The sequence below is a fragment of the Amia ocellicauda genome, chromosome 10 (genome assembly GCF_036373705.1).
Source record: "Amia ocellicauda isolate fAmiCal2 chromosome 10, fAmiCal2.hap1, whole genome shotgun sequence".
Classification (NCBI taxonomy): domain Eukaryota; kingdom Metazoa; phylum Chordata; class Actinopteri; order Amiiformes; family Amiidae; genus Amia; species Amia ocellicauda.
The window spans coordinates 6,908,821-6,935,140 of NC_089859.1; the positions used below are offsets into that span (position 1 = coordinate 6,908,821).

The 26,320-nt window shown below is 37.9% G+C and overlaps 1 protein-coding gene across 1 annotated transcript in view; it reads left to right on the forward strand.

Annotated features, from left to right (window-relative positions):
• The window catches only part of LOC136759774 (neuronal migration protein doublecortin), a 69,799-nt gene extending 44,041 nt beyond the window's left edge, over positions 1 to 25,758 (forward strand). Inside the window, exons 4-8 of the mRNA XM_066714804.1 lie at positions 7,803 to 7,905; positions 12,875 to 12,928; positions 14,052 to 14,153; positions 17,925 to 18,019; positions 18,986 to 25,758. Of these exons, the coding sequence (XP_066570901.1) occupies positions 7,803 to 7,905; positions 12,875 to 12,928; positions 14,052 to 14,153; positions 17,925 to 18,019; positions 18,986 to 19,042 (411 nt within the window). The 3' untranslated portion in view covers positions 19,043 to 25,758. The remainder of the gene's footprint in view (positions 1 to 7,802; positions 7,906 to 12,874; positions 12,929 to 14,051; positions 14,154 to 17,924; positions 18,020 to 18,985) is intronic.
• The last annotated feature ends 562 nt before the right edge of the window (positions 25,759 to 26,320 follow it).

A 26,320-nucleotide genomic window follows, 5' to 3' on the forward strand; every position in this document is an offset into this window, starting at 1 on the left:
GTTTAACAAGGCATCTTCAGATGTAGAATAACAGTGTGGTAGTTTTTTCTTCCACTGTGAATAAGAAGCCTTTGAGAAACCCATGCAGGGTCTCCAGCCACTAATTATGGCTCTTGACAGTTTTTTTAAGGGCTTTCGTGTTTATTTGTACTCAATGGCAGGGTAATCAAAGAGTTCTGCTTGTTTGAGAAGTTTTGTTAGAAAGGGGAGAAATATAGTACTTACATAAATGTGGACTTATTGTTTTTGACTATTGCAGAGCTTGCAGACTTTTGTTGATTTATGTATCTATTTACTTATTGTCCCTAGGATTATTGTATTTTAATATATTATTATATAATTCTGTGTTTCACCATCATGAATATTTTGTTGTTTTGCAAAAACAGAAATTAAGGCTTTCTTATTCAAATCTAATTCCAGGCAAGTTGTTTCAACAAGCAATACGTTTATAAATTTTGTAAACTACTAACCAGTTTCTTAAACTCAGTCCACAACAAGCAGTTATAGAAAGGTATGAAAAATGTTAATGTTAAAATGTTACTCCTGAACAGCACTTGCTGCAGTTTAATTTAACAAGGTGTAGATTCCATTACAAGTTCAAATTATATAAAAATGTAGTAGATATTGTATAATGTAACTCTAAGATGAAAATACATTAATTGTTAATATACTAAAACATAAACTGGCCTTCTTTTTGGACTGTGTATATGTATGTATATTATGTATGTGTGTAATCTTCCTTAATATGACAGTATTTCAGACACCCTGTCAGGGCTGATTATTGCCTACTCTATGAAATACTCCCAACTGCTTTCCCAGACTCCCCTGGGGGAAGATGGGAGGGGGTTGTCACTGTGGTATTGCATGCTGCCACATATTACCCACGCTGCCCAGAAATCATTGCCTTGTCAGAGAGCCATGATATATGCCTGTATTAAATCAGTAGAAGAAAATGATTAAGTCTGTTGAAGGTTAGGACCCTGAGTGAATGTGCTAATGAAAATAAAGTTGTATTTGTTTGTAGAGTATAAAATAGAACAGTGTTCTTTACCTTTGGGCATTTTGATCATTTTTAGGATAATACTAGGAAATTAGGTCACACACATTTCCAGTTTAAAGGCTTAACCATTATGTGTACACTTGGAGCATAGATTCGTCAGTGGATTTAACCATGTATCCTCATTGAAATACAAACTCACTGATAACATTTTAACCTCATATGACTGATTTCTATCCATGGTATCAGTTGCAATTGGAAATAGTGTATTTGGAAATGACTATGAGTTCACTTCTGCAGTTCACTTTTTATTATATGTAGTAATAATACATTGACATTTTTTAAAAACTAAAACTATTAGTGTTAATTTAAAAAAAGTGAATTGTTCAACTTAACTATAGCCAGAAAGACATTCCTGTCCGTGATCTCGAAGGGGTTCAGTTATGTAAATAACTGGAACATGATTAGCTGAAACGCTTTCCGCACGATACAGTAAGTGTCAATAATGGGATTACACAAATTTGAAACAAATGTGTTACCACCGTGTAAGGGGCAATTATGTGCTAATAATGCTTAATGGCTGACCCCCACACACAATCAGTCGTGAGAGCAGTAATACACCACCAGGTTTTTAACACACACACACACAAAAGTGGAACAAAGGAGGAGAGCAGTGAATACAGTGCATTAAGTCATCATTAATGGAAATGCAGTACCTGGATTAGCCTTAATGGGATTACATGGCAGGGCCTAAGCATGGGTTTCGAAATGGGGAGGCAGACTGGTTGACACTACGTTGAGGCTGTGTTCTCTCTGTACGGCTTCATGGAGACTTCTGTCTGCCACTTTCAGCCATGGATCTGAAGTAAAAATGGATGAGTACACACACAGTGCTGACTGCATACATAACTGTTCAAATCGTCTTTACTTAAGCATATCTACTGCCTCACTGGTGACCAAAAAACCCTCGCCCCCAGTAGCACCGCAGACGTAGAGCCTGTATCAAGCTCTCATGTCAAGATAACCCCCAGAGAAATTCAGCAGAATCTGGGAGGGATTCCAAAAATAATTTGCCGGCTCCAGAAGTTGCAGCAGACATGGCCTGAATTTCAATCAGATATAGAGCTCGGTGCACAAGCGGAGGTGTAATCAACTGGACATACCGGCTCCCTTTGACACCGCTTTCATGTACCAGTGAACCAAGTGTACCAAGGAATTCACACCTGTATGAAAACAGTATATCCATGAGATCAGTAGTTAATTGTAGGAATGGAAAGCCTCAGATATGTGTGAAATACAATGAGAACAAATTTGTAACAATACATTGTAACAATAGTTCGACTATTTCAAATGGTTTACAAAACACTTTGTACAGATTGAAGAATCTAGGTGATGGATTAATATATGTAATGCACTCTAATATCCTTACCTATTGTTTCTTGTCCTGTTTCAATAGGTTGGTATAGTTTTCCATTATATTTGTTGGACATCCTTAAGGTTATGTAGATGAACCTTTGACCTTCCCCTTAGCAAAATCTGTTGGACTGTTTCCAATTTCCCAGTGCATTTCACCAACACAATTGTCAGTTTTTCACTCAGATTCACAGAGAGAGTGAAACACTGGCTGTGCAATGTTTAAGTTAGTGTTGCAGCGATGTGTTCTATTGCTGGTATTAACTACACAGTTCGGTTTGGTAACATGAACCAATTGCTTGCACAATCTGCAGTCTGTTTTAGTGTCGTATATCATTTATTGATGCACACACTATGGACGTATACTCCATATTGGATCAAGGCTGCTGTGGTTTCCCTTGTGTGAAACTGGGTTATCATTTTCTGCATGATGTGATTAGTTATTTTTTTCTCCGCATGGATAACAAAGGGGGAAATATCCCTTCCTGCAATTTGATCATGTCAGCACTTCATTGGCGGCGAGAGGCCTTGCAGTAACCTCTGTACAAACCAGCGCTCTCCCTGCACCTCTCTAAAGGACACTCAGAGGCAGTGTGGTAGGTTTTGCAGACGCTGCCAGGTTGAGCAGTATTCAAATTAATCCTGCATGTTTCTGAACTTTGCTTTGCAAATCGGTACACTATTCCAATTTTCTGTCTTAAAGAGGCTTGCTCTCCATCTGGCAGTAAATGGCATTAGATTATATGCAAACACTCACAAAGCAGAAGTGACTGCAAGGACACCAGCACTGAACTCAATAGCACCTGGGAGATTTAAAACAATACATCAAACTTCCAAGGGCACTTTCCTATAGCATTACTGTACCGTTAAAAATGAAAAAAACATAGATGTTTCAAAAGCAGACTTTTCTCATGGGAGGAGTACATTAATTAGTCTTGCAATCCTTTTATTTTTTATAATAATGATTTTGATTATCACTCGACAGCACATCAATAGGACTTACAGCTAGTGGTTGAGACTAGCATTGAGCATTTCAGTAAGAATCCCATGGACTGCTTAGGCTAGCACTAGTTTTGTCACCATAGAAAGCTCTGTGTCATAGACATTTTATATAATCTCAGTTTATGTGTCAGAACGCCAAACTGTGCTTGAACCACAGACTGAGACTAGACTAAGCAGCATGGGTGACTGACAGCACACATAGGTAAGCAGTACTATGAAATGTGGTTCATCAGGTGGAACTGGGAAAACTGGTTGCAAGAGAATCGGGGACACAGGCCCGAGATTGAAAATGTAAGAGATTTAATTCTATCAACCAATACTGTGACACATTTTTGGGGTTAAGTCATCAGTTTAAAGATAAAACTTATTTTGTTTGAGCAATGGTAGTCATATTGGAATCACTTTATCAGTATGGTTAGGCCCTTTCTACAAATGGATGGTGGTATGACTGGAAACTAATTTGTTTACTTCTTTTCCCTGCTGCGTGAGGCTCATTGGCCTGTTCACTGAATAACAGTCAAAGTTGACAGATGAAGGTCAACCTCCATCTCCTAGTCACAAGGGGTTCGTGTTGTGTTATGGCATTAACTCTGCAATAGGGTCACATTAAGATTAGTCCCTGATTGAGAAGGATTGAATAAAAAAGTTCAGCACAGCAGTTTCGCAGGAGCCGTTATGATGATGGATGGCATCCTTCAGCTGGCTTTTGTAGTGTTTTTCTTTATGTTCGCCACCACACAAGCACAGATTTGGACAAGTGGAGCTGACTGTACAATCCATCATCCTGACAAGCACCCAGTCCACAAACTCTCTCATGATGAAACACATTAAAAAATAAAATAGCCCTATGGTAGGCTAGCATTTTGACAAATTTACTAAGCTTTCCCTGTGGTGCCAAAGATTGTTGGCATAAGCACGGATTGGGTGTGTTTCAAGTACATTTCCATAAAGCTAGTGCTAATGAACTAAATCTTCCTGAAAGTATCAATTTATTAACACAAAAGGATGCTTTGTTGTCAGAGACTGTTTGTGAAACACTAGTTACATTTACAGTCATATTTCATCAATCTAACAAGACAAAAACAGGACATAGTCATGAGATGTTGAGTAGTTTTATGACAAAAGTCTAAACCTGTAGCTCTTATTATAATGGTTTGATGAGTACAGGCTTGGGTGAATGACTGAAAATGGAAATCACTAGTTGTGCTGAGTTCATTCACTTCGACTGATTCACAGGAGCATCCAACGATATTGATTAGCTCAGGAAAATGGAACGGTAATTTAGAGACTGTGAGTGTTTCTTTCATGTTTCAATTGTCTAGCTAACACTTCTTTGAAACATCAAAGAAAAATAAATAAAATCATACTTTTTGAAGCAAACAATGCTGTTGAATAATTATTTTTTGACAGAGGTGCAAAAATCTGTTTAGTTGTTAAAAATAATTTCTGCTGATAATGTGGCTGATATTTTGCCATCCAAAGTTTTTGACATGTTTTCCTAATTTGTATTTCTTCATCTTGAGTGATACTTACTTGATACTTGACATGTTGTTTTTCCTCTCATAAAAATGTAAATGATGACTAAATCTCTTTGCTCAAGTCTTCAACATTCACTTTTTTATTAAAACTGAATTGTAAAGTGAATTAATATAATAAAATGAGCCTCTTCTCTCACACATTACTTAAGTGATCCACAGTTTTGATGCAGAATTACTGAATGTTTCGTCATTACTCTGTGGGAAAGCCACAATGTCACCTATGACTCTGTGTTCATGTGAAATGCGCTCATTGACCTTCTCCTCCTAATGATGGGATAGCATCAATCGGATGAGCCTGCAGTTCTGGCCACTGCGTGAACAAGATTGCATTTCCATCAAAAATATGCTCTGATGAGTTTTATTTCTTAGTAGCGTACACACTTAAGAAAGCCCCTGAGACCACAATTTGCATCCCCATTCCCACAAACACAGCTGGGGGAAGAGCAGAGGGGATTTTAATCAACCGGGAGAGAGGGAGCCAATTCCCTTCACTGTCAGCCAGCAGTGTAATTGACAGACTGTCAGGAACCCTTAAATGTCACTATCATTAAAAAAGGCTAAATTGAACAAATATGTGGCTCACGTGAAATCAGCCATTGTTATTTTTTACATAATTTATGTGTTCACTGTATACAGAACAGGCAGAACCATTTTATATATATATATATACACCGATCAGCCATAACATTATGACCACCTGCCTCATATTGTGTAGGTCCCCCTTTTGCCACCAAAACAGCCCTGACCCGTCGAGGCATGGACTCCACTAGACCTCTGAAGGTGTCCTGTGGTATCTGGCACCAAGACGTTAGCAGCAGATCCTTTAGGTCCTGTAAGTTGCGAGGTGGGGCCTCCATGGATTGGACTTGTTTGTCTAGCACATCCCACAGGTGCTCGATTGGATTGAGATCTGGGGACTTTGGAGGCCAAGTCAACACCTTGAACTCATGATTCATCAGACCAGGCCACCTTCTTCCATTGCTCTGTGGTCCAGTTCTGATGCTCACATGCTCCTGCTTCTAACACATCAGCTTTGAGGATAAAATGTTCACTTGCTGCTTAATATATCCCACCCACTGACAGGTGCCATGATTACGAGATTATCAGTGTTATTCACTTCACTTGTCAGTGGTCATAATGTTAGGGCTGATCGGTGTATGTAGACCTTCATTCAGTAGTGGATCAATAAAGGCTGATGATGATGATGTGTGTATATATAATATATGCACTTTAAATATGTGTATCATATATATTTAAAATGCATATGATCATCATCATCATTCTTAAGTGCAAGAGTGTTCTCCTTTTGTGTCAAAAAATAAACACAACTTTATTAGCCGAGCTTTATGATGCTATCTTGCCTCCTGCATTCAACAGAATTTAGTGTATACCGCCAGTGAGCTTTCACAAAAGCAAATCTGTCCACTTTTTACATGCATGCCACAGATGGTTAAAACAATTGTAGTTTTGTGGCATATTCCAGGCCACACCACTTTCCTCATAAAAAGATAGTTATTTGTCCTAAGCACTTATCACTGTTTCCCAAGTAGGTGATTACAAGGGATTATGTGAGACAGTTAAAACTCTGCGAGGGTGTGAACGCACTCCCCCCACCCTCACTCTGCTGTGAGATGATTGAAAATGGACACAGCTGACAGGCGCCACAGTGGCCTCCATATCTCCACTTATAGCACTCGCTCGCCTAGAAACAATATGGCAGCTGTCAGAATAGGGGAGCCCGGATTAGTTCAAGTGAGCCTAAAACTGTGCTCTGAAGGAGGGGCAGTACAGTAATTGACCTCACTGCCCCTGTTGCCAGGGCAGAGCAAGAGGAGGTGAGGTTTTCGGCTTAAGAGCTCACTAACCCAGTAAAGCGGAGGATTCTTGCTGGTACAACACGCCAGCGTACGAACAGCCCAGGGCTGCATATACAGATGATCCTGTAAAGCTGCTCAGTGCTTGTTAACAACTGGTGGGGCAGGGATTATGGGTTAAATTGGATGAACATGGTAAAGCTGTGGCATTAATACTGCCTAATTAGTTTCTGTATTTGTGCTTGGTGTATGGTAAATAAATGCTATTATTATTATTATTATTATTATTATTATTATTATTATTATTATCAATAATAATAAAGGACATAGTAGTCAGAGCAGAATTACCTGAATAAGTCTTAAAGTAGGTCAAGTAGAAAGGGATGTGACTCAAAGCCATATGTGTTAATGAATCACAGGGTGGCATTTCTGGTTACCAATGGTACTGGAGGCCTCCTTTAGTTTCTGAATAGATGTGTCAAATAAGCACTGCACTGGGGCTCCTGATAAAACAAGAAACAAAAACCCCTGTGCCAATGCAATACAGGGCATGATAGAGGGCACACAGAGGGATTATAAAAGATGAATGTGTGAGTCAGTAAGCGAGTGATTGTTTTCCCTTAAGAAGCTGGTTTGAGATATAAGAACATAAAATGTTTACAGACGAGAGGAGGACATTCGACCCATCGTGCTCGTTTGGTGTCCATTAATAACTAAGTGATCCAAGGATCCTATCCAGTCTATTTTTGATTCACAAACAAATCATAGGCTTGACAAAAATATACAATCAAAATGTACTAAGCTTCTGCCTGTGACACGAGTCACGCTGACTTCCTAAGTGTCTATTTCAGTCTCTCCAGTATTAACTAACAGTTTAAATGTTACATGTTGATATCCTCAGAAAGTACATGATATTGAGGGACTTTCGAATTAAGATAGTCCTGCTCTATTTAATTTCTTTACCATCAGTTATGATCTGTTTGGCTTTGTGTTTATGTTGAACAGTAATGTAAATTTCTCCCATCTGCTCTGTTTCAGGTTACATGCCTTCAAGACTTTTTCGGAGATGATGATGTTTTCATTGCATGTGGCCCTGAAAAGTTTCGTTATGCCCAAGATGACTTTTCCCTGGATGAGAATGGTAAGTCTAAGCCAATTCCACATGACTTTCCAAAAATATTTCCAAGCAACATAATCATGTTAGTTTCTAATTTATGCAGTTCATTATTTATCTTTTCAATTCTTAAATGGCAAGTATCCTCATATCAAAGAATAGTGTTCCTTTGTCATATTCCCCTTAGGTATACTCTGCATGTTGTCAATTTGAGATTGTCCTGCAGTACCCAGTTACCTCCCAATGCTACTGTTTCTCTGGAAGTGATTGATGATGAACCATTTTTCCTGTGATGTTGTGTTCAATCTCCCATCATTACATACGTTTGTCTGTGTTGGTTGTAGTACCATATAAAAACATCAAACAATAATGTGATTTTGGTTCAAGCTCTTGGTAGCACACTCTAATGAACAGTAGTTGTGGGTCTTCTGGTTTAGAGTCAAATTCAAGACTCAGCATCTGTTTGCAGTCCTTTCCCCCCCAGATCCTCTGGCTTGTTTCATGTAAATCCAGGACTCTGACTAGAGATGTGTCCTACCAAATATAAATGTGTTGAACACTAAATCACATTTGCTGCTGACACTGAAGATCACCCACTGAAGGAAGATCAAAGACGAATTAAGCATGATTTGTTCCATACTAAATGTAATTGATGGGCTTGTAGCAATTTCTTTCTACTGCAATAATAGGGCACAGCAGTGTGAGGGGATTATGTGGGATGTTATCTTATTTTCTTCTTTAAAATGTCTTGGGGATGGTGATAAGAGAGGGACAGCTTGTTTGGGTACAATAAATATAACCCTAAAGTGGAATGCAGTGAAAATGGGGCAGATGCTTCCTAAATTACCACCACCATGAAGCACTACAAGTGTTTGTTTAAGATTAACAATGATGGAACAAAGCAAGGGAGAGCAAAGATTGTACTCTGGTGAACAATGTCACAATTATTTTCCTATTCATAACATATAATTTATATCAGTACTTAATTTAAACTTTCAGTTTTATAAAATATTGCATTAATAAAAATTCTGTCTGTTTATTTATGGCAGGATTTACGTTTGTGTCTGAACTTTGGAGGAGTTAGTTTATTTGTCTTCAGAGTTGGACAGTTAAGCTTGCTCTATTTTTAAATAGTAGGTCAGGCTTTCACATTTCCTGCAACCATTATACAGTCTTATTTGGTGAGAGAAATATTTGTTTACACTTTAATCCTTGAAAAACAGAGTTCAGCTCAAATCAACATTCACTTAAACCATCGTGCAATAAATAGAGATTGAAAATGGGAGCATTCGGTGCCTGAGCTCATAAATCACATCACTAAATTGGAGTTTAAGAAGGAAGCAAAACGTTAAATATTGGGAGATGATGACAGCCTACTGAATAGTTTGTGCTTTTCTGCTTTGGGAAAACACTGCCAAACTCTTTGCCATAGGTCATACATGAATAGAGGTAGCCTAAGTAAGTGATATTAAGAATCCCCTGTAGACATTTTGAAAAAAAAAATTGAGACTGTAAGCTGGCCCCCTATTCATCTTTACTGCAAGGGCGTTTGTCGATTATGATGAAGGTCAAGTGAACTGCAGTTCAGCCATTCCAGTTTTGTTTGCTTTTGTAGCAAGCATCTGTGGGGAAGCAAAATGAAAGTGGAGAAAGAAGCAATGGGACTGAGAGGCATATTCGTTTCCAAGTTGTTTTCGTCATATGACCAAGAACAAAAAGACTACACGCAGTTTTTATAGTGCTTTAGGCCATCATTCTCCTTATTTAATATAGGTAAGTAGTAGTAATGGGTACAAATCCCAGCAAAAGAAAATGTGTTACTGTTAGTTGACAGTGGTTCTTGTCTGTTAAACATAATGTGAATAAATCACTGCTAGGGCTGTAACGGTTTTTCAAACATCACCGTCTGGGTTTTGTGAGTGGCTTAAAAGCCTTAGGCTTTAAAGAAACATTGAAACAGTGATTTAAGCAGCTGAATTCCAAAACAAGTACACCTTTGAACTATGAAGCCATTTTAGGGGAAAAAAATCAGTTTTTCAAGCCCAGTAATAACTGATGTTTTAGTGGTCTGTTTTCATTGGATGTTTATAGCAGTAAAGCCGCAAATAAAATTTAGAGTTTGTAAACATTCCTTTCCAAATCTGTTTTCTGAAACGCGGAGCATTCTGGACCTTCTGTGTGGCATGGGTTTGGCATCAGCCATTGTCACTTTGTCTTTGTGATGCCATTTGAACATAAATCCTCAGCATAACGAGCACATTACAATTCAGGAAATGGTCGTGCTTAATTCTCTGTTTGTGGAGCGGCCTATGGGAGGCCTGCAGTGAAAGCTTTTGGCTCCCTGTCAATTTTTTCTTGTTCCATATGACCCTCAAGTGAACTCAGCAGCAGATTTTGGGACACATACGCCTGTCTGGTTTCAGATTTGGCCAACAGAGAACCAGAGGAAAAATACAGTTTTCTGTCTTCCGAACAATATTTACATGGAAAAGTAAATGAATGGTTCTCCATGGCTGTTCATTGTTATTATTGCAGTCCTTTCTGAGTTTTCTCAACACCATTTCTTTTTTTTTGCTTTTCCCAAACCAAAGTTCTCAGTTCTTAACATATCTCCAGTTGTGGGGGGGACGGGGTCGTACCATTTGTCTTCACCTGGTTATTCTCACCTATTTTGAATGCAATTTCGAGTTATAAGTCTCCTCCCTATCCACACTGTTTAACTGACTTGAGATTGTTAGGCTAGTGAAGTATATGAAGTGCAGTGAGTATAGTGAAACAACATACTGTAAAATACTGTACCGCATTTTGTAGGTTTTAACTTTTGTAATAACAAATTAAAGAAGGTATTGACTGTGTTGTTTATGGATAAAAGTATACAATATTCTGCCTGAAGGTTTAAATCTCTTTTCTGTCTAGAAATGTAAAGGTGTCAACCATGAACAGTTAATCATCACATTTTACATTCTTGCCTCAAGGCAGTACGCCACACGTCGATTTTAGCAGGCTAGTACCCTCTGGAGATGTATGTTTTATTAAAGCAATTATCTGAATACTGTCTAGGTACGTCTCTGTATCTCTGCATTTTTCTTGCATTCTTATTTTGGTACCTATTGAGACTTTTGTTCCAAGTCCAAAAGTATTCAATGCACATATAAGTCAGTCAAATGCAATTTTCATTTATGCAAATTAAGTATCAAGCTGACTCCTTCAAGGCATTTCATTCATTAAATGTTATTCATGGTGTGGGAGGTGAAGCTATGACATCATGTTGTCAGCATCCATTAGCTCTCTCATATCCAGACTGGAAGTGGACCTGCCTTCTGTGTGTTTGCCTTTGCTGTCCTTCTGCTGCATCTATGCTCCTCCTCTGGGGACCAGGGGCAATAAAAGGTCTATGACCCTCGTGCCAGCCTTTTTTATAGAAAGAGGCACTCCTTGTTAATCACAGAAAGCTGATGGCAGATGTCACTCCAAGATAATACATAGTGTTGCTTTCATCCAGGCCATAGCTGATCCAAGCCCGTCAGATCAGGTAGAGACTGTCAGACGATCTATATTCATGCTTAGTTTACTTTACTTTACATTGTCTGCAGAAAATGAGAGGAAGATTCACACTTCCTTTATTTCAGTGTTATACCTTTTTCAAATGCATACATTATATTAAAATACATATACCTAGGTAATCAAATAATACACTGAACATAGGTTACTGTTTGTATATAAACCTAAACCTACTTAAGCCATTAGTGACTCAGCAAATGTGGATCAGCAGTTGAATTCAGTTGGAAGTTGAATTAAAAGTTCACAGAATTCAGTACTGAGAGGTACAAACATATTCCAATGTAGGCCACACCAGTGTTGTTTATTCACTGGTGTAGTCTGCAGTGCTCATGTCTTTTTGGACGAGACAAGTTTCTGGTCTCCAAAGATTGTTGCATTTGAAGGCGTCATGATCAGTGAGAAGCTCTGGAATGTCCTGAGGCAAGAAGTGAACTGTAGAGACGCACCAGTCCCATGAGCACATAGGCCATCATATCTGAAATTGACTCCTCAGTGCTACTCAAGCCTAGCCTGTCCATGAACACATCATCCAAAACCTGTGGGATCTGCAGTGAAAGACAACACTTCATGTAAAGGGCAGCCATGGAAATGTTGGGCGACTCCGACCAGTGATGTTTCCTCTCGCTGCATTTTATTTGGTAGCACTCATAGTCTTTTAATAGTAATCTTTTCTCCATTAGAATGGTCCAGCATTAAGCCTTCCCATTTTCTGGACATACTGCGACTGTCTTCCAGAGTGCCTTACAATGCCTTATTGCTTGATGAAATTTCAACCCTCACATGCCTGGGGTTTAGCCAAGATTTTCTATTATATAGGACTGGTAAAAGGGTTTCAAAATTACAACTGAATGCAATAGTAATATACTTTTTCTTTTTTATTGTGGTGAATTTTTAAAGATGATATATACATCTAGATGGCACTGGAATCATTCTAGAGCCACATACAATATTGCTCATTAATATGGTCTGGGGAGAAGGAGCACACGGAAAGAAAAACATTCTCCCATTAATTTCTCTGTGACAGGTTTAGGGCAACAGATTCTGCTTCTCTGTAGGAGAGAGAGGTTCTCTCTGCCGCTCTGTCAGTCCCCTGTGGCTCTTAAGGTACCGGGCAGTTGGCGCACCTCCTCTAGCAAGACGATGCTGTTCATATCAGTCTGATTTATTACGAGGCTAGAATGAAATCTAAGTTGACACATCTGCACTATATTATGCAATGTAAAATCCATAACAGTGTATTCCCCTTGTTTTTCTGGGTCATCGTATATGAGATCCGTGTAGTCTTGTACAGATTTAAACTGTAAAATCAAAATGGTGCCAGATTCAAAGGCTCTGATTGGGAAATCCCGGCACCTGCTGTCCTGAATGAATTGACTCTGTGATAATGCCGGAAATTATAGTTTTCCACCTTAATTATTTGGTTCCTTTCTTTCAGCACACTTTCCTACTGGAACCAAAGCCAAAACACCCCAGGGGGCTTATACCCAAGGTCAGTAGAAATGTGTAAGAAACCGAGGTAATGTTTGCAGTCTATTAGGGGAGAGGGGTCCCCGTGTGTGACAAACTGCACTGTTATGAACATAATTGGAATGCCGACTTGGCTTGCTTATAATAATTGATGCTGTAATAATTTTCTGTTGTCGCCTAAAACTGACATATGATGTTGGGGTCCAAAAACCACGGGAAAAGACACTTTAATATTGTGACATACATTACTTTAAGAAATGCGCCAAATAGCATGTAAGAAACCAAATTTCTGGATGGTTCATGACAACTATATAGGCACCAACACAGCATACTAAATTAAAAATGGAAAAAAGTATGATTAATAAGTATCCAAATGGATTTCCAGATCATGAAGCAGAAATGTAAAGGCTGAACAAATGGCAGTGCAATCATAGTTAACTTTGGCAATGGTTTCTGTAGGAATTGCACGCGTGTGGAGATGTCATTTGGTCCTGAATTTAACTTCTTCTAGCAGCCAAAGCAAAAGTAGTGGAAACTATTTATTTGCCACTTCAAGCATGACGTTCTCTTTCAGGGAGAATGTGAGGTAACAGCCAAACTCGCGAGGTGCTTGTCAAAAATATAGGAAACTTTCATGTAGTATTACAAATTCAATAAGAGATACATATATAGATATTCAGTTCAATATATAGACGTTGATGTGGTCTTTTTACTTTGAAGACCAACACAAATGCCAAAGAACAACACCAATTTGAAACAATGAAGACTCCTTAAGGTTGTGTGCTTTACGGATTGAATGTTAATATTAGTAAACAGGAAATATGTGTCAGATTAGGGTTATGATATAGTTTGTGCCAACAGCAGGACAGGGCAGTGGAGGCAAGGAAGGTATCTGATGTATGTCTTGGCCTGAATTGGTGAATACTGCATTTTTACAGATTGAAGGGTGGTTCTAAAGTATTATTGCAGATGGGGTGATCTGTGCTCCAGACTAGTGCACTTCAGCTCAGCAAAGTGTTTGTGTGGCTCATGTGTCTGCGAGTTGGGTGTAATTCAGTCTCGTTCTTCTCCCCCATGTTGAAGTCATGACCGCTTTTGCGTGCCGCTTTCCCTGACACCTGTACTGTTCTTGTGTGTCTCTACAGAGTGCCGGGTCATGAAGGCAAACCCGCCCAAAGGAGGCTCTCAGAAGAGCATTGCCAAGAGCCCCGGACCGGCACGACGCAGCAAGTCCCCAGCTGAATCTAGTGAGACGATTAACCTCTGATTTATTGATACACCATGCTGACTGCACAAGGAACTGATTTTTTTTTTTCTTTTGGTTTTTCTTTGGTTTTTCCATTTTTTTGTGATTTTTCTTTTCTTAAGTCACCTTAAATCTTAGTTTTAAAGTGGGTCAATGTGGGAGACTTCCTTGTACATGCACACCACTCTTCTGAGAGGATTGTATAATTGGAGCTGGCGGGAGACTTTCTCCTTTTTTTTTTCTTCAATGGGATTCCTCTTACATTTGTTCATATCCTTCTTTTCTCCCCGTTGATTTAATGCCGAGGTGTAAACTTCCCTCTGCCTGTCTATAGTATGATCTAACATTGACTTCTATCATTCCAGCACATATAGTATATTTTATCAGCATGTTTTTTTGTTTTTTTTCACCACTTGGGTGTCATCTTGGAAAATGAACTACTTTAAGAGGCACAGTAATAAAGGGGACCAGATCTCAGTTTATGGAAGATTTTAAATGTACATTAGCCTTACTGGGCATTTTTCAGAACTCCACAAATGTGTTTAAGCCCGAAATGGTAATAAAAGCCTTACAAATGTGCATTTAAATGGAATACAAAATCCAGTCTTTGTTCAATAAAATGTAGGCTTTAGATCATCTTAACATTATACCATAAAGGCATATAAGAAGATTTGATTTCACATATCCTTAAAAATGTACACTCTTTATATTTGGAACTTTTTTTCTTATTTGAACACAAGGCACATCATCAAACTAAGCTTCCATTTCAAACCCTGTCACTAAACCGGTGAGGGAAACGTACCGCTCTATAAAAGTGGAATGATAAAGTCTCAGCAGTGCTGTTTCTCAGGGAGCAGTTCTGCATGAACAAGTCACCTTGAAGACTTGCATCCAGCCATCACACTGACCAAATTAGCCCATCTAACAGGACCACAGTGAGGAAGATGAAAAATGTTATGAGGCATTTATTAAGATCCCACTTTGGGCTGTTCTGTATGCATCCAAGCAAGTACCGACCTTTGAAAAGTTGCACTTAGCGTCACACTGATTCCATTTGGCACCCTTAGGCGAGGACTTGATCAGGCAAATGCAGGCTGTCAGTTAAAGCTGGTAGCTGTGGAAACAAAGGGGCCAAAAAATTACAAGTGGTAGTACTTCCTGTAGCTGGTCGCTCCACTCCCAGGGGATAGTCAATAATTTAATGAGGGGTCAGTATTAAAGGAAGCAGATGTACTGCAGATTGTTCTGCTTTTCAACCAAGGCTTTTCCCAAACAGTGGTTCAGTCCTTCTGGTCACCTAAGTGAAGTCTTTTCTAAATAGAGTTTGATAGGGTGGCCCTAATTGGGTCCGACCCTCTTAATCCTGTTGAATTGTGTTCTCTCCTTTTGACCCCACATGAAGCGATATGCTATGACTGCTTGATTTGATTGAAACTGGAAACACAGATTGCATGCATCTCCACTGCAGTATGTAAGATCAAATGGCAGAAATAAAAAAACATTCAAGCAAATTCATGTCAAGTGGTGCAGGAGTAATACGGTGCGAGAGAACAAAACACCTTCTCCTGTGTTAGTGACTTGGGAGTGATTTGGACATTGGCTCACTGGGATGTCTCATCACTGTCAATTACCAAAAGCTAATGAAAATCCATGATGGTCCATCTTATTTTTTTTCTTCATTGCCATTGTTCTGAGATATTTCAGATTCTTCAGTCTTCACATATTCCTTGCCTTTGTTACGATAAACCTGGATCTCTGAGTAGCATCAATAATTGGGACTTCAAGATTGCCTGAACACATTTTGAGAGGATGCAACATGGCCTGGAAGGTCAACCATGTCCTACACATCATCAGGATGATGTGATGCTGTCTAGAAGGACAGGAACAGGCCTTCATTGCCCAGAGTTGAATGCCTGAGAGCACAGACTTAGGCCAAAAGGATCAGATTCTTGAAATCACATTAGAAACATTACTTGAAATTAAGTTGTACTTGTTACTGTGTAATACTTACAAGGTCCCTGGTAAATATATGAGCTTTGTATACAGTACACTTATTTCAGATTTCCCCTCTGATGGATTTCTAACTTTCAGATATTTGTGTTATTAACAGGACACGTTTCTTATACATTTTCAGTGGTGGTGATGTGGACATTCTAGCATTCGTTTTTATTAAGTTTGAAAGGCTGTTCAATTTGCACTGCAATATCCTGTGTTTAACTTTGTTTTCTTGTTAATGGTTAATGTGTGTCCACTTTCAATGCACTGCTTTCCTTTTGAAATAAAGAAACTGAGTTTTCAATTTGATTTTAGTCTGTTCTCCTGTTTGCCCCCTTCCCGTCTTGTTTAATTTAAGAAGATTGTTTGGTAAGGGTTTACAATGGATAGGTAAAACCTTGAGTTGAATTCAGACAGCCAACAGTTGGCAGTGTCTGGCTGGCTTAGCTTAGGTCTTGGAAATTGTGGTTGCAGTTGGCTAAGCTCTATTGAGACGATAAGCAGCCTTTTCTTCAGAGCTCAAACAGGCTCTATTTTAGAAAGAATAAAGCCAGTGTACATCAATTTGATATAATTGGCTTATGGTAGTATCTCTTGGATTAAGAAAGAGTCCACAATAGATGCATGGGAGACATTTTTTTAAAAGTGTATTCACTGAGCTTCTACTCAAAACTACACGAGTGGCCCATGGCAACCTTGAACCGTTACACCGAACTGCAGCCTCCCAGAGATTTCTAGACAACACATTAGATGGCAGTTTTGCTTAATCTTGTTTACTTATCTTTCTATGATACTTACAAAAAAGGTTGTGTAACACACTGTGTTAGTTCTGTGTTCTGTGCATTTTTTCTGGGCAGTGAGTCTAATTTCCAAAACTTGTGGCATTTAACTGTTTGTTGTTGATGTCATTTTGTCCTTTTGCTCCAGTAGATGCATGGAATATAATGAACAACCACTAGTTCAAATACAAAATTACATACTTAGTGTTTTCTGTTTCTGAAGTTTGACATGACAAGCTTCTTATCATTGGTGTTCATATTTTTGTTTGTGTGTTTGTTTATGTCATGTATTTATTCATGTGTGTTTAGCCATATATTTTGCATGGTTCATTCTTGTCAAAGTCCCATTGCAGAGTTTAAAAAGAAAAAAAGAAAAACAGGACATACCAGTCTGTCTATGAACAAACAAACTACTTAATAAAAACATGAAAAATGTGGCAAATGAATACATACAATTTTTATTGTGTTTGGGAACAAAATGAATGGCCCTTTGGCTCTTGGGAGATTTTGAGTTAAAATAAAGTTATTTAAATAGTAGTTTCAATTGAGATTGAATGTAACTTCCAAAGGATTGTTTTTGTGTTTTTTTTTCCACAGAGAATGCATTCATTTCTTAAAGCAAACGGCCTTTTTCCCCCCATCCCTGTCCTTGTTTGGGTTTTGAGTGAGTTTTTTCTACTATCAGCTGAACTGAGGCCACCACGCCACCATCACACCACCTTCTCTCGCAAACAGACTCCTGCAGTTTCCTAGCAACCTAGCAAAAGGAACGGAGTTACGTCCGCGTATTCGCCAAGTGAGAGAAAAATAATGAAACTCGGTGGTGGCCAAAAGGAGGTTCTTAAAACACAAAAGAAAAAAACACACACACATACAACACCACATTGGGAGAATGATCTTTGGAGTAAGCTTCAGTCATTCGTTTTGAGACCCTTGCGTGGGATGCCTGCAGCCTGACTGCTGTTTAACAGAACTATGTCTGTCTTTGTTTTGCACAGCCAATGGCACATCCAGCAGCCAGCTTTCCACTCCTATTTCAAAGCAGTCTCCAATCTCCACACCCACCAGCCCAGGCACCCTCCGCAAGCACAAGGTATTTATCTCTTTTTTTGGTGTTTTTTTACGTAGTTGTGGCAGATTTTTTTTCTCCCCATCTCCTGATCTTTCATGCCAACCACGAACTTCCCAATCTCTTCTGGCTGGAGGACCTTTTGTCCAAACATTGCTTTCAACAGGGACTTTCCTTTTTACATCTGATACAAAACCAAGATGAAATAGTCAATTTAATGCTAATATTGATGGCGAAGTATGAAATCCAATACTGCAGCGAATTGTTCATGGAATATAGCGGTTTATTCACTTTTCTCCCCATAAAGATTACATACATGATCTGCTTCTCCTTCGCCGAGCAGTGCTGTTATCTCTATATGGTTCTAAGGTTCTCATATTAGGATTCGGAATTATGAATAACATAAGTGATGTTAGAAAAGACAGCCAATCAGCTACCAGACTGGGCGTTATCGTTTGATAATTGGAACGGTGAAATTCCCAATTGTAAATTCAATAGCAGAATACTGGAGACAGTTCAGTAACTGTAACATTACTCTCACTGACAGTGTCCAGATCATCTATAAGAAAGATTAACGACTCAATAGTAATTCAAATTCATATATATTAGCCAAAAAAAACATTTTTTTTTCTGTACATTGGGAACTATTTTTCTCAGCGGAAGGTTACTGGACACAGTATAAGAATATCAAGCTAAATATAGGATTGTAAGTATATTTAATGAAAAAATAAACACATATTGCCTTAGGCTCAGGTTGGGATGCATAACTCCAGTCGCGTTCATCTATCAAACGTTACAGCCCACATCGACGGGCTCTATTGCTTAATTTCACAAACTATTGTTTGTTTTCTTACAAGCTATAAACACTGTTTGGTGGTAAATGTTTAAGGAATGGGGCTGCTTGTTTTAAATGCTTTTAAGACACTTGAAATCTGCCAGAGAAAACCATGAGACAACCATGTTTCCTATTTGCCTTTTCTCTCACTGCAGGACCTGTACCTGCCCCTGTCACTGGATGACTCCGACTCACTGGGCGACTCCATGTAAAGCAGAATACCTGAGAACAAAAGAACAAAACAAACCATACAGTCAACTTCGAATCTGACCTGCTAATTGCAGAGGTATCTTTGGTGCTCACCATCTTGACCTGCCAAAGTGAAGCATCCGCCAGACTTTTCTTTGTAATTCTGTCGTTTGTGCCACAAACTAAGACTACCTGGCTTCTGTAACACTTCCTGCTTTAGAGTCTGCTGCTTGAGAATTCTGTCACAATGCCTTTTGTTGAGGCACAAACACATTCAGATATGCTGGGCATATGTACATCAGTCACTTAGGGGTTAGCTTCTCATACAGAGTGTCTTGCCATTTCAAACTGGGAAAGCACATGCAAAATGAATACATATTCATTTTTACTATTGTACTTATGAAAGAGTGATTTCCATCCATAAGGGTATTTCGGCTATGTGCATATTGCTTATAACTTGTATTACAGCCAAATGCACAATATAACAAAAACAACTTAAAATGAGTATTTCCATCCATATAATATTGCTCTGTATAAATGCTTAATCTTTGTGTTCTTCTTGGGGCAAGATTCATAATTCATGAATTCTAAGCAGCAAACAGAAGTTCAGAAAGGTGTAGTCTGACTTGACTAAGTGTTGTTGCATTTCTAGTACAAGACATTGTATTTTGACCGCCTGAAAGGGCTCAATCTCTGCGATGATTTAAAACTAAAACTGTTGTGAGCTGTTTGATCATGAAAGAAAAAGAAAGTGCATTCCATGTCCTGTAAATATTGTATATTAAGTGCAACATTTCATTTCAAAGGCATGTTGTACACACTTTTTTACAGCTAAGGGAGATTCAATACAGACGGTTAGTGTATGGTAATAATATCGTAATATACCCCTTGACTTTATACGTAATATTTTGGAAACCATTCAGTAATCTACAAAGAAGCAAAATTTAAAAGAGAGGTTTAATCTTGGAAGCACAGAACAGTTTTATTGGAAACAAGTGTAAAAATATATTGCATTTAATTCAGATCCAAAGGCATTCATTGGACTCCCTTTGGAAAAACAAACAAAACCATAACTTTAGGCAACTGAGTGAAATCTACTTGAGCTCCTGGATTAAAGTTATTGGTTCTCATAGCCTCCTTTTATTCTGTTGCATTTTCTGCCTTTCATGTTCTTAGCATTGCTATCATCTGAATACTTCAATGGAGAAGAATGAGAGACACACCACATGTGTTTCCTTCCAGGACATATTTGACTTAATCTACACCCTTGATCTCATTATTGTTGTTATGGTAATGGCTTGATTTATTTTTTCAATAAGGAATTTTAGAAATTAGGAAAAAAAAAACGACATACTTCCCAACAGGTTTTTTTCATGAATCCTGTACATCATAAAATTTTAAAACGAAAAATAAATATACATTGGAGGTGGTATGACACATCAGTCAATATGAATGAAGGAAGCAGAGATTAAATTGTGATTTTAACAAGGGAAACCTCAGATTTGTGGAGTGTACAAACAGAAATCTGGTTTATTCCCACTAGACTATAAGAGTTCTATAACATCAGTAATTTTACTAATTTATTTACTTATTTATTCATGTAAGATTCTATAACCTGCAGAATCATTTAAAATTATATCAGCTAATGGAAACTGATTTGAATGTGTGTTTTTTACACTTCTGACATTAACACTAACTGCTGAAGAAAGCCAACTGTTTTTATTGTACTTAAATGGTAATACTTATATTATGCATTTTGGTATATACATAAGCAGTGTGATGGAACTTTTTTTTCTCTTAAGAGAATGAGAAACGAATCCGTGAAACAGGATTAAAACCATAACTGCAATTAAGAAGTGGTTACCATAAATGGAATGCCAGAATCTAATAATTACGTTTTAGTTAATAGAGTAGACAAAACAATCTATTTATATATGTATATTTGTTTTGGTAACTACTCATGTAATATATGCAAACTGTGACATTTTCAACTTCAACAAGACATTGGCTTGAAACATGAGAAGTGATTATTCTTAAAAAAATGTGTAGCATCTTTAAAAAAAAAAAATCTGGAATAAATCTTGTTTCTGTAGTTTGTATGGCTCCTAAAACTAAAGCAGCACATGAATCTTAGTCTTTCAGCTACACCTAAGCACTGAACACAGAGCACTGTGAAATTTGTACAACAGTTTAACAGGATCGTTTTTTAAGAGCTGCAGGACTCCACACTTTGAAAAGAGATTTCGGTACCTTTTTTTATGTCTAACCCTTTTTCGCCATATATTTTTGCTCTACACTTTGTATAACTACAGTAGCAGGAAATGCCAACTATTCAGTCAAGCAACGCACCACAATGCAACATGGAAAGAGGAAGTATTTCACTTTCAGTGGTGCCTTTTTAAGATATTCGTCTTTTTTTATATAGTTACCAGGCAACTGTTTGTAAACTGTTTTTAGGTGTTTATTGTTTGGAGTTTTTGGCTAACAACTATGTCATCAGACTTAATTTCTATTAAACATATGAAAAATTGAAGGAGTCAATGTTAATCCAGGAAGTGAAGTTATGCTAGATTTGTTGTGTTACTGTTGTGAAGAGTAGTTCCAGCCTAATGGAAGAAAACAGCTTAGTTATCATTTTGAACACTCGTTGTTATACCAGAGCAGCAGTTTTTAATTTGTATTTTGCAATTGCACCTTTCTGAGGACCACAGTCTCCTTAACCAATCAGAAACAGAATTCAGTTTTGCTTTATAGTGCTTTTGTTTTTTTTGGATGAAGCTGACTGTATTGCGATGTCTCTATACATGTGCATCCCAGACTGGGAATAAATAACGGCCTCATATTTTGCAGTGTGAACTTATTTTTTTTGTCCACTTTAGAGTTTTCAAAAGATGGAATATCATTTAGAACCTTAAAAAACATCATTATATCCCCACTACATTCCAAAAGAGAGTCTGATTATAAACCGACCCGAAGATTAAAAGATGACAGAGTTTAAGTGTTCATCACAAAGCATTGAGAGTTGTAATATATACAACTTTTTTTTTTATTGCTCTCCAAGATCTAATTTTTGGAATGACCAGGGGCAATTTAAACTGTCTTTTCTGATATATTTATTTTACAGCAATTTATTTTAGGCTGGTTGTGTGTAGGATGATATTTAAAGCAGCAGTGATGAGATAAATGTTAATATCTTAAATTGAAGGAACAAAACCTGTACAACACTGTCTGCTATGCTGTCATATACACACTATATAGCTTCTGATTTGATTGGGATGTGATATATAAGCACAAAGTTGATTTAAACTGCACCAGAGTTTTCTCTTCATTAACGTGCAGCCCCCCTCTTTTTCAAGAGATTTCATTGTTGTACATACTGCCATGTCAGAAAATACCTGTATGATGTATGTAGATGAACAGGATATGATCAAAATCAGTGAATCTTAATTTTTTTTTTTCATTACTGTCTTGAATTGACCTAAGTAAGATCTGCCTATATGACTATTTCGTAGTAATTTTACTTGCCATTATTATAGTCTCACATTTTCTTGTTTATTTGGCTATGCTCCACAATTTATATACCCTTCTTTCTACGGTCAAGCAGACTGCAATGGTAGACAGCTGACCTTGAGTAAAATCTTTATGATATTATTAGTTGTAAGAAATGTGATTCGATGCCCAGAATGAGGTTGCCAAGGCAGTTTCATGAAAGCCGCACTCCTTGTCTATTCTAACATGCTACTTAGCAGATATATAAAATGTGTTAGGGGTACGCGAAGAGCATTTTCTACGGAATAAAAAGGCAGACACAGCGAAAAAAAAATTGTATTACTATTCTAACCATGAGCACATTGCCATTCAGTCGTCCCTCTCACCATGGCAACACGGTGGTTTGCTTTAATACCAAACATTAATCTCCAGTATAAACAGGAATGTCTAGGGAATTAATTGCACTGTAAGCTAATTGGTAGCTGTTAGCTTGTGATTCAGCTGTATTGAATGTATGAAAAAAGGAGAGAGAAACAAGGTATGAAGAACTGCAAAGTGAAACAGGCTGCTTTGAGCTTTGTTGCTCTTCTTTTGTATCCAGTGGCTGTGCAGCTCCTGTACAACACAAATGTATTAGGAGAATGTCTGTTACTACATTCTACCCTGGTTTTATACACTGTGTTTTAGGTAATATCACACATAATCTGGTATTATGTAGTGGTTGCCAGAAAATTCTTAGTGCCAGATTTAAGAGAGGAATCCATCATCCCCGAAATAATTGTGAGAAGATAACCCCCGCCCAATCAATGTTATAATTAAGGCGCAGCATTTGTCAGTAGGTAGGATGTGGAATAAGAATTGCAATTATCTTTCTTGTTTACCTAGTTTTAGCTCCTATTGGAGTGGTGCTGGATGCATCAGTAATATAACAATAAAATGGGTAAGCAAAATACTAGGACATTCAACCTTCGCATGAGCAGTGACTGTTGTTGTTTTTTTCTTTTTTATGGCATGATTTTTAAATTTATTTTTTAGGGGAGAGGGGCAAAGAGTATTTGGACAGGAGAGCTGACATGCGTAAAAGAAAAAAAATATGGCATTGCAAAACAATGGATAAAAATCAATTTGAAAATATCCACTTATCTGTGTTTCTGTTACGGTTTGTCACTGATTTTTTAAATTAAATGCACACAAAAAAGTAATTCAAACAAAAAAGGAATACCATTCATTTACATTTTGCACCATTGTCTACCTGTTTCATAAATTCAGAAAAATGGCAACACATTGTATAGCATTGTCTTCAATCTCTGATGTGTTTATGCAATTTATAAACACAATTCTTAAAAACAATACCTTATTTTACAAAGAAATGCATGTCACTGATTCTTGAGAGTACATGCATGTCTTTACGTTTTTGAAGATCTGTGTGTCTATTTGGTGCGGAAGAAAAGCAGAACCTCAGAGACTCGCCTTCTAGAAGGAATTTGTATTTCAAACCGTTGAAATACCGAGACTGAATATTGATGTGCTTTGTCTAAAGCTACTGTATGGGAAATGTATGTTAATGCCAAGTGCACACGGAGGAATCTCAGTCCTGCCAATCACGACTTGCTCTGCCAGGATCTGTAAGTGTCCCAGCACCTCTGAAGCCGGCTGTGTGTATTAAAACAACGGCGTTTTACAGTGCGCATGCAAACCATACCCAGTTTGATTTTGAACAATGCAGCAAAAGGTAAAACAGGGTTGTGAAGTAAATATGTAAATAACCTGCATTCCTCATCTGATCACCATGAATTCACAATTCCTGCATCACAACACATTTATGGGTGAATGGCCGCTTTTCTGTCCATAGTGTCACCACCAATCATTTAATGCAAACTATTACATACATACAATGAACGTAATAACAGCGATCCTAAAAAATAGCATTCTGTGAATTTTACCTGTAGGCAATGGAACTTGGAGTGTGGGCAAATTTGCAGCTTTACTTTAAGAATTGATATAATACAAGCACACACATATTACAAAGATAGATGTGCACTCCAGCCATACAAAGCTACCTTTTGTTCTGTGTGTGTGGGAGGCAAGGAAAATTCTTTTTTTTTCTTCTACATAAATAGAAGTGTATACCAAAGGGCCCTGCAGTATTGGTGTGCTAACCCTAAGCAGTTTTAAGAACATTTCAGCCTTTTCAAAGAATGAACCTTTTTGAACCTGGTGTGTGCGCATCTCTTATGGGTCCATCCAAGTAATTCCATGTGTATATTCATTTAAAGTATTGATTTATTCCAAATATGGCTTGAAAGAGTGTATGTAAGTATGACTGTCTTGCTCGAGGCCAAAATAAGAGCCCTTTTTGATACCGTTTTTTTAAACTTTAAATGAGCATGTCCAGTAATTTGAAATATGAGTTTAGAACACTTTCGTACCAACCTGAGAAGCATTCCCTTTTACACTCTGGAAGAGGTTACTTTTATACACACATCTAAAAGTTAGTGCCAAACCTCACTTCATTTCCCACACCCATGATATTGCCGTTTTGGGTTGCTTCTCTCTCATTTGATTGTAAACGTGCACGTCTTAGCTCCTTCTGCTCTCAGTGGTGAAGAACATTCATTTGCTATTTTTTAAATTGCCATCGTGCCATTCAATTTGTACATAAAGAACATTTTATTATTGACTTTTTAAGGAAACAAGCAAAAAAAAGATGATGAATTCTGGTGTATAGTCATAGGTAGTATGGTGTAACGTAGAAACTAGGTGGTTTGTAGATTTAGAAACTTGTTGCTCGCTAATTAAACAAGCTTTTTTTCCCAGTTAATTTCCTTTTCATTTTTAAAGCGTTTCTCGAGTCAAATTGCATGGTCCATATCTCATCGCTGCATGGTCATGGTACTGGAACAGTTTGTCTTTCATGGAGGGACAGAAACAGACGAGATCTAAATCGTGGCTGATTGTTTTAATAGGTTCAGGTGCTCACACCTTCACTTCACAGATACTTTTATAAAACCCTTCAGATGAATATGAGCAAATAATTGATTCATATTAAGCCCTAAACTGTCAGTACATTTGTTCAATGAATGCCATTTGTATGAACAGAACTGGGTAAGACACTTGTTTGTGAAAACCCATGAAGCAGACAAACTAAATTGTGACCTTGTGGAATTCCTAATTCAAATCTGTGTTAATTTCAATGTACATTCACAGCGTGTGTTGTAATATCAAAAACAATAAATTTGATTTCAAATAAGATGTGTGCGTTATTTATTTATACGTATACTTTGGCCCAAATAAAATGGAAGCCTCAACTCAACAGCTAGTCTATAAAACTACAAACCAAGCACTTGATGGTGGTTATCCATTTACCAGAGATATTCCTTTTGCTCCATTGAATCTTTCCATCAAGTACGGGGTTGTGTAATTTGCAACTGGCAAGTGGGTTTGTTTTTTTCTGGTTCTCGACATTCACCGTCCCTTAGGAAAATGTGATGACTGCTGATTTGACCCTGTTGTGTTGGATCTAATGAACCAAACCCAAAGGTGAGCTGAAAGAAAGCAGAGGATGCTAGAGAGAGTTATCGACTCATTTGCAAGGCAGGACTGGTGTTGCCTGCATGACCTTTCGAATGGAAAACCTGCAGCGTAACCAACCTTAGATTTACAGCATTGCCAACAGGTAAGCTGAACTGCAGTCATTTGCATCTTCCACGGTCCATTTGGGAAAGAAGTATACTGTGTGAGCCCAAAACAAAGTGGTCTAATTCATCATAAATTTACATGTGGTGTTTGCAGTCATACAGCAAATTCCAAAC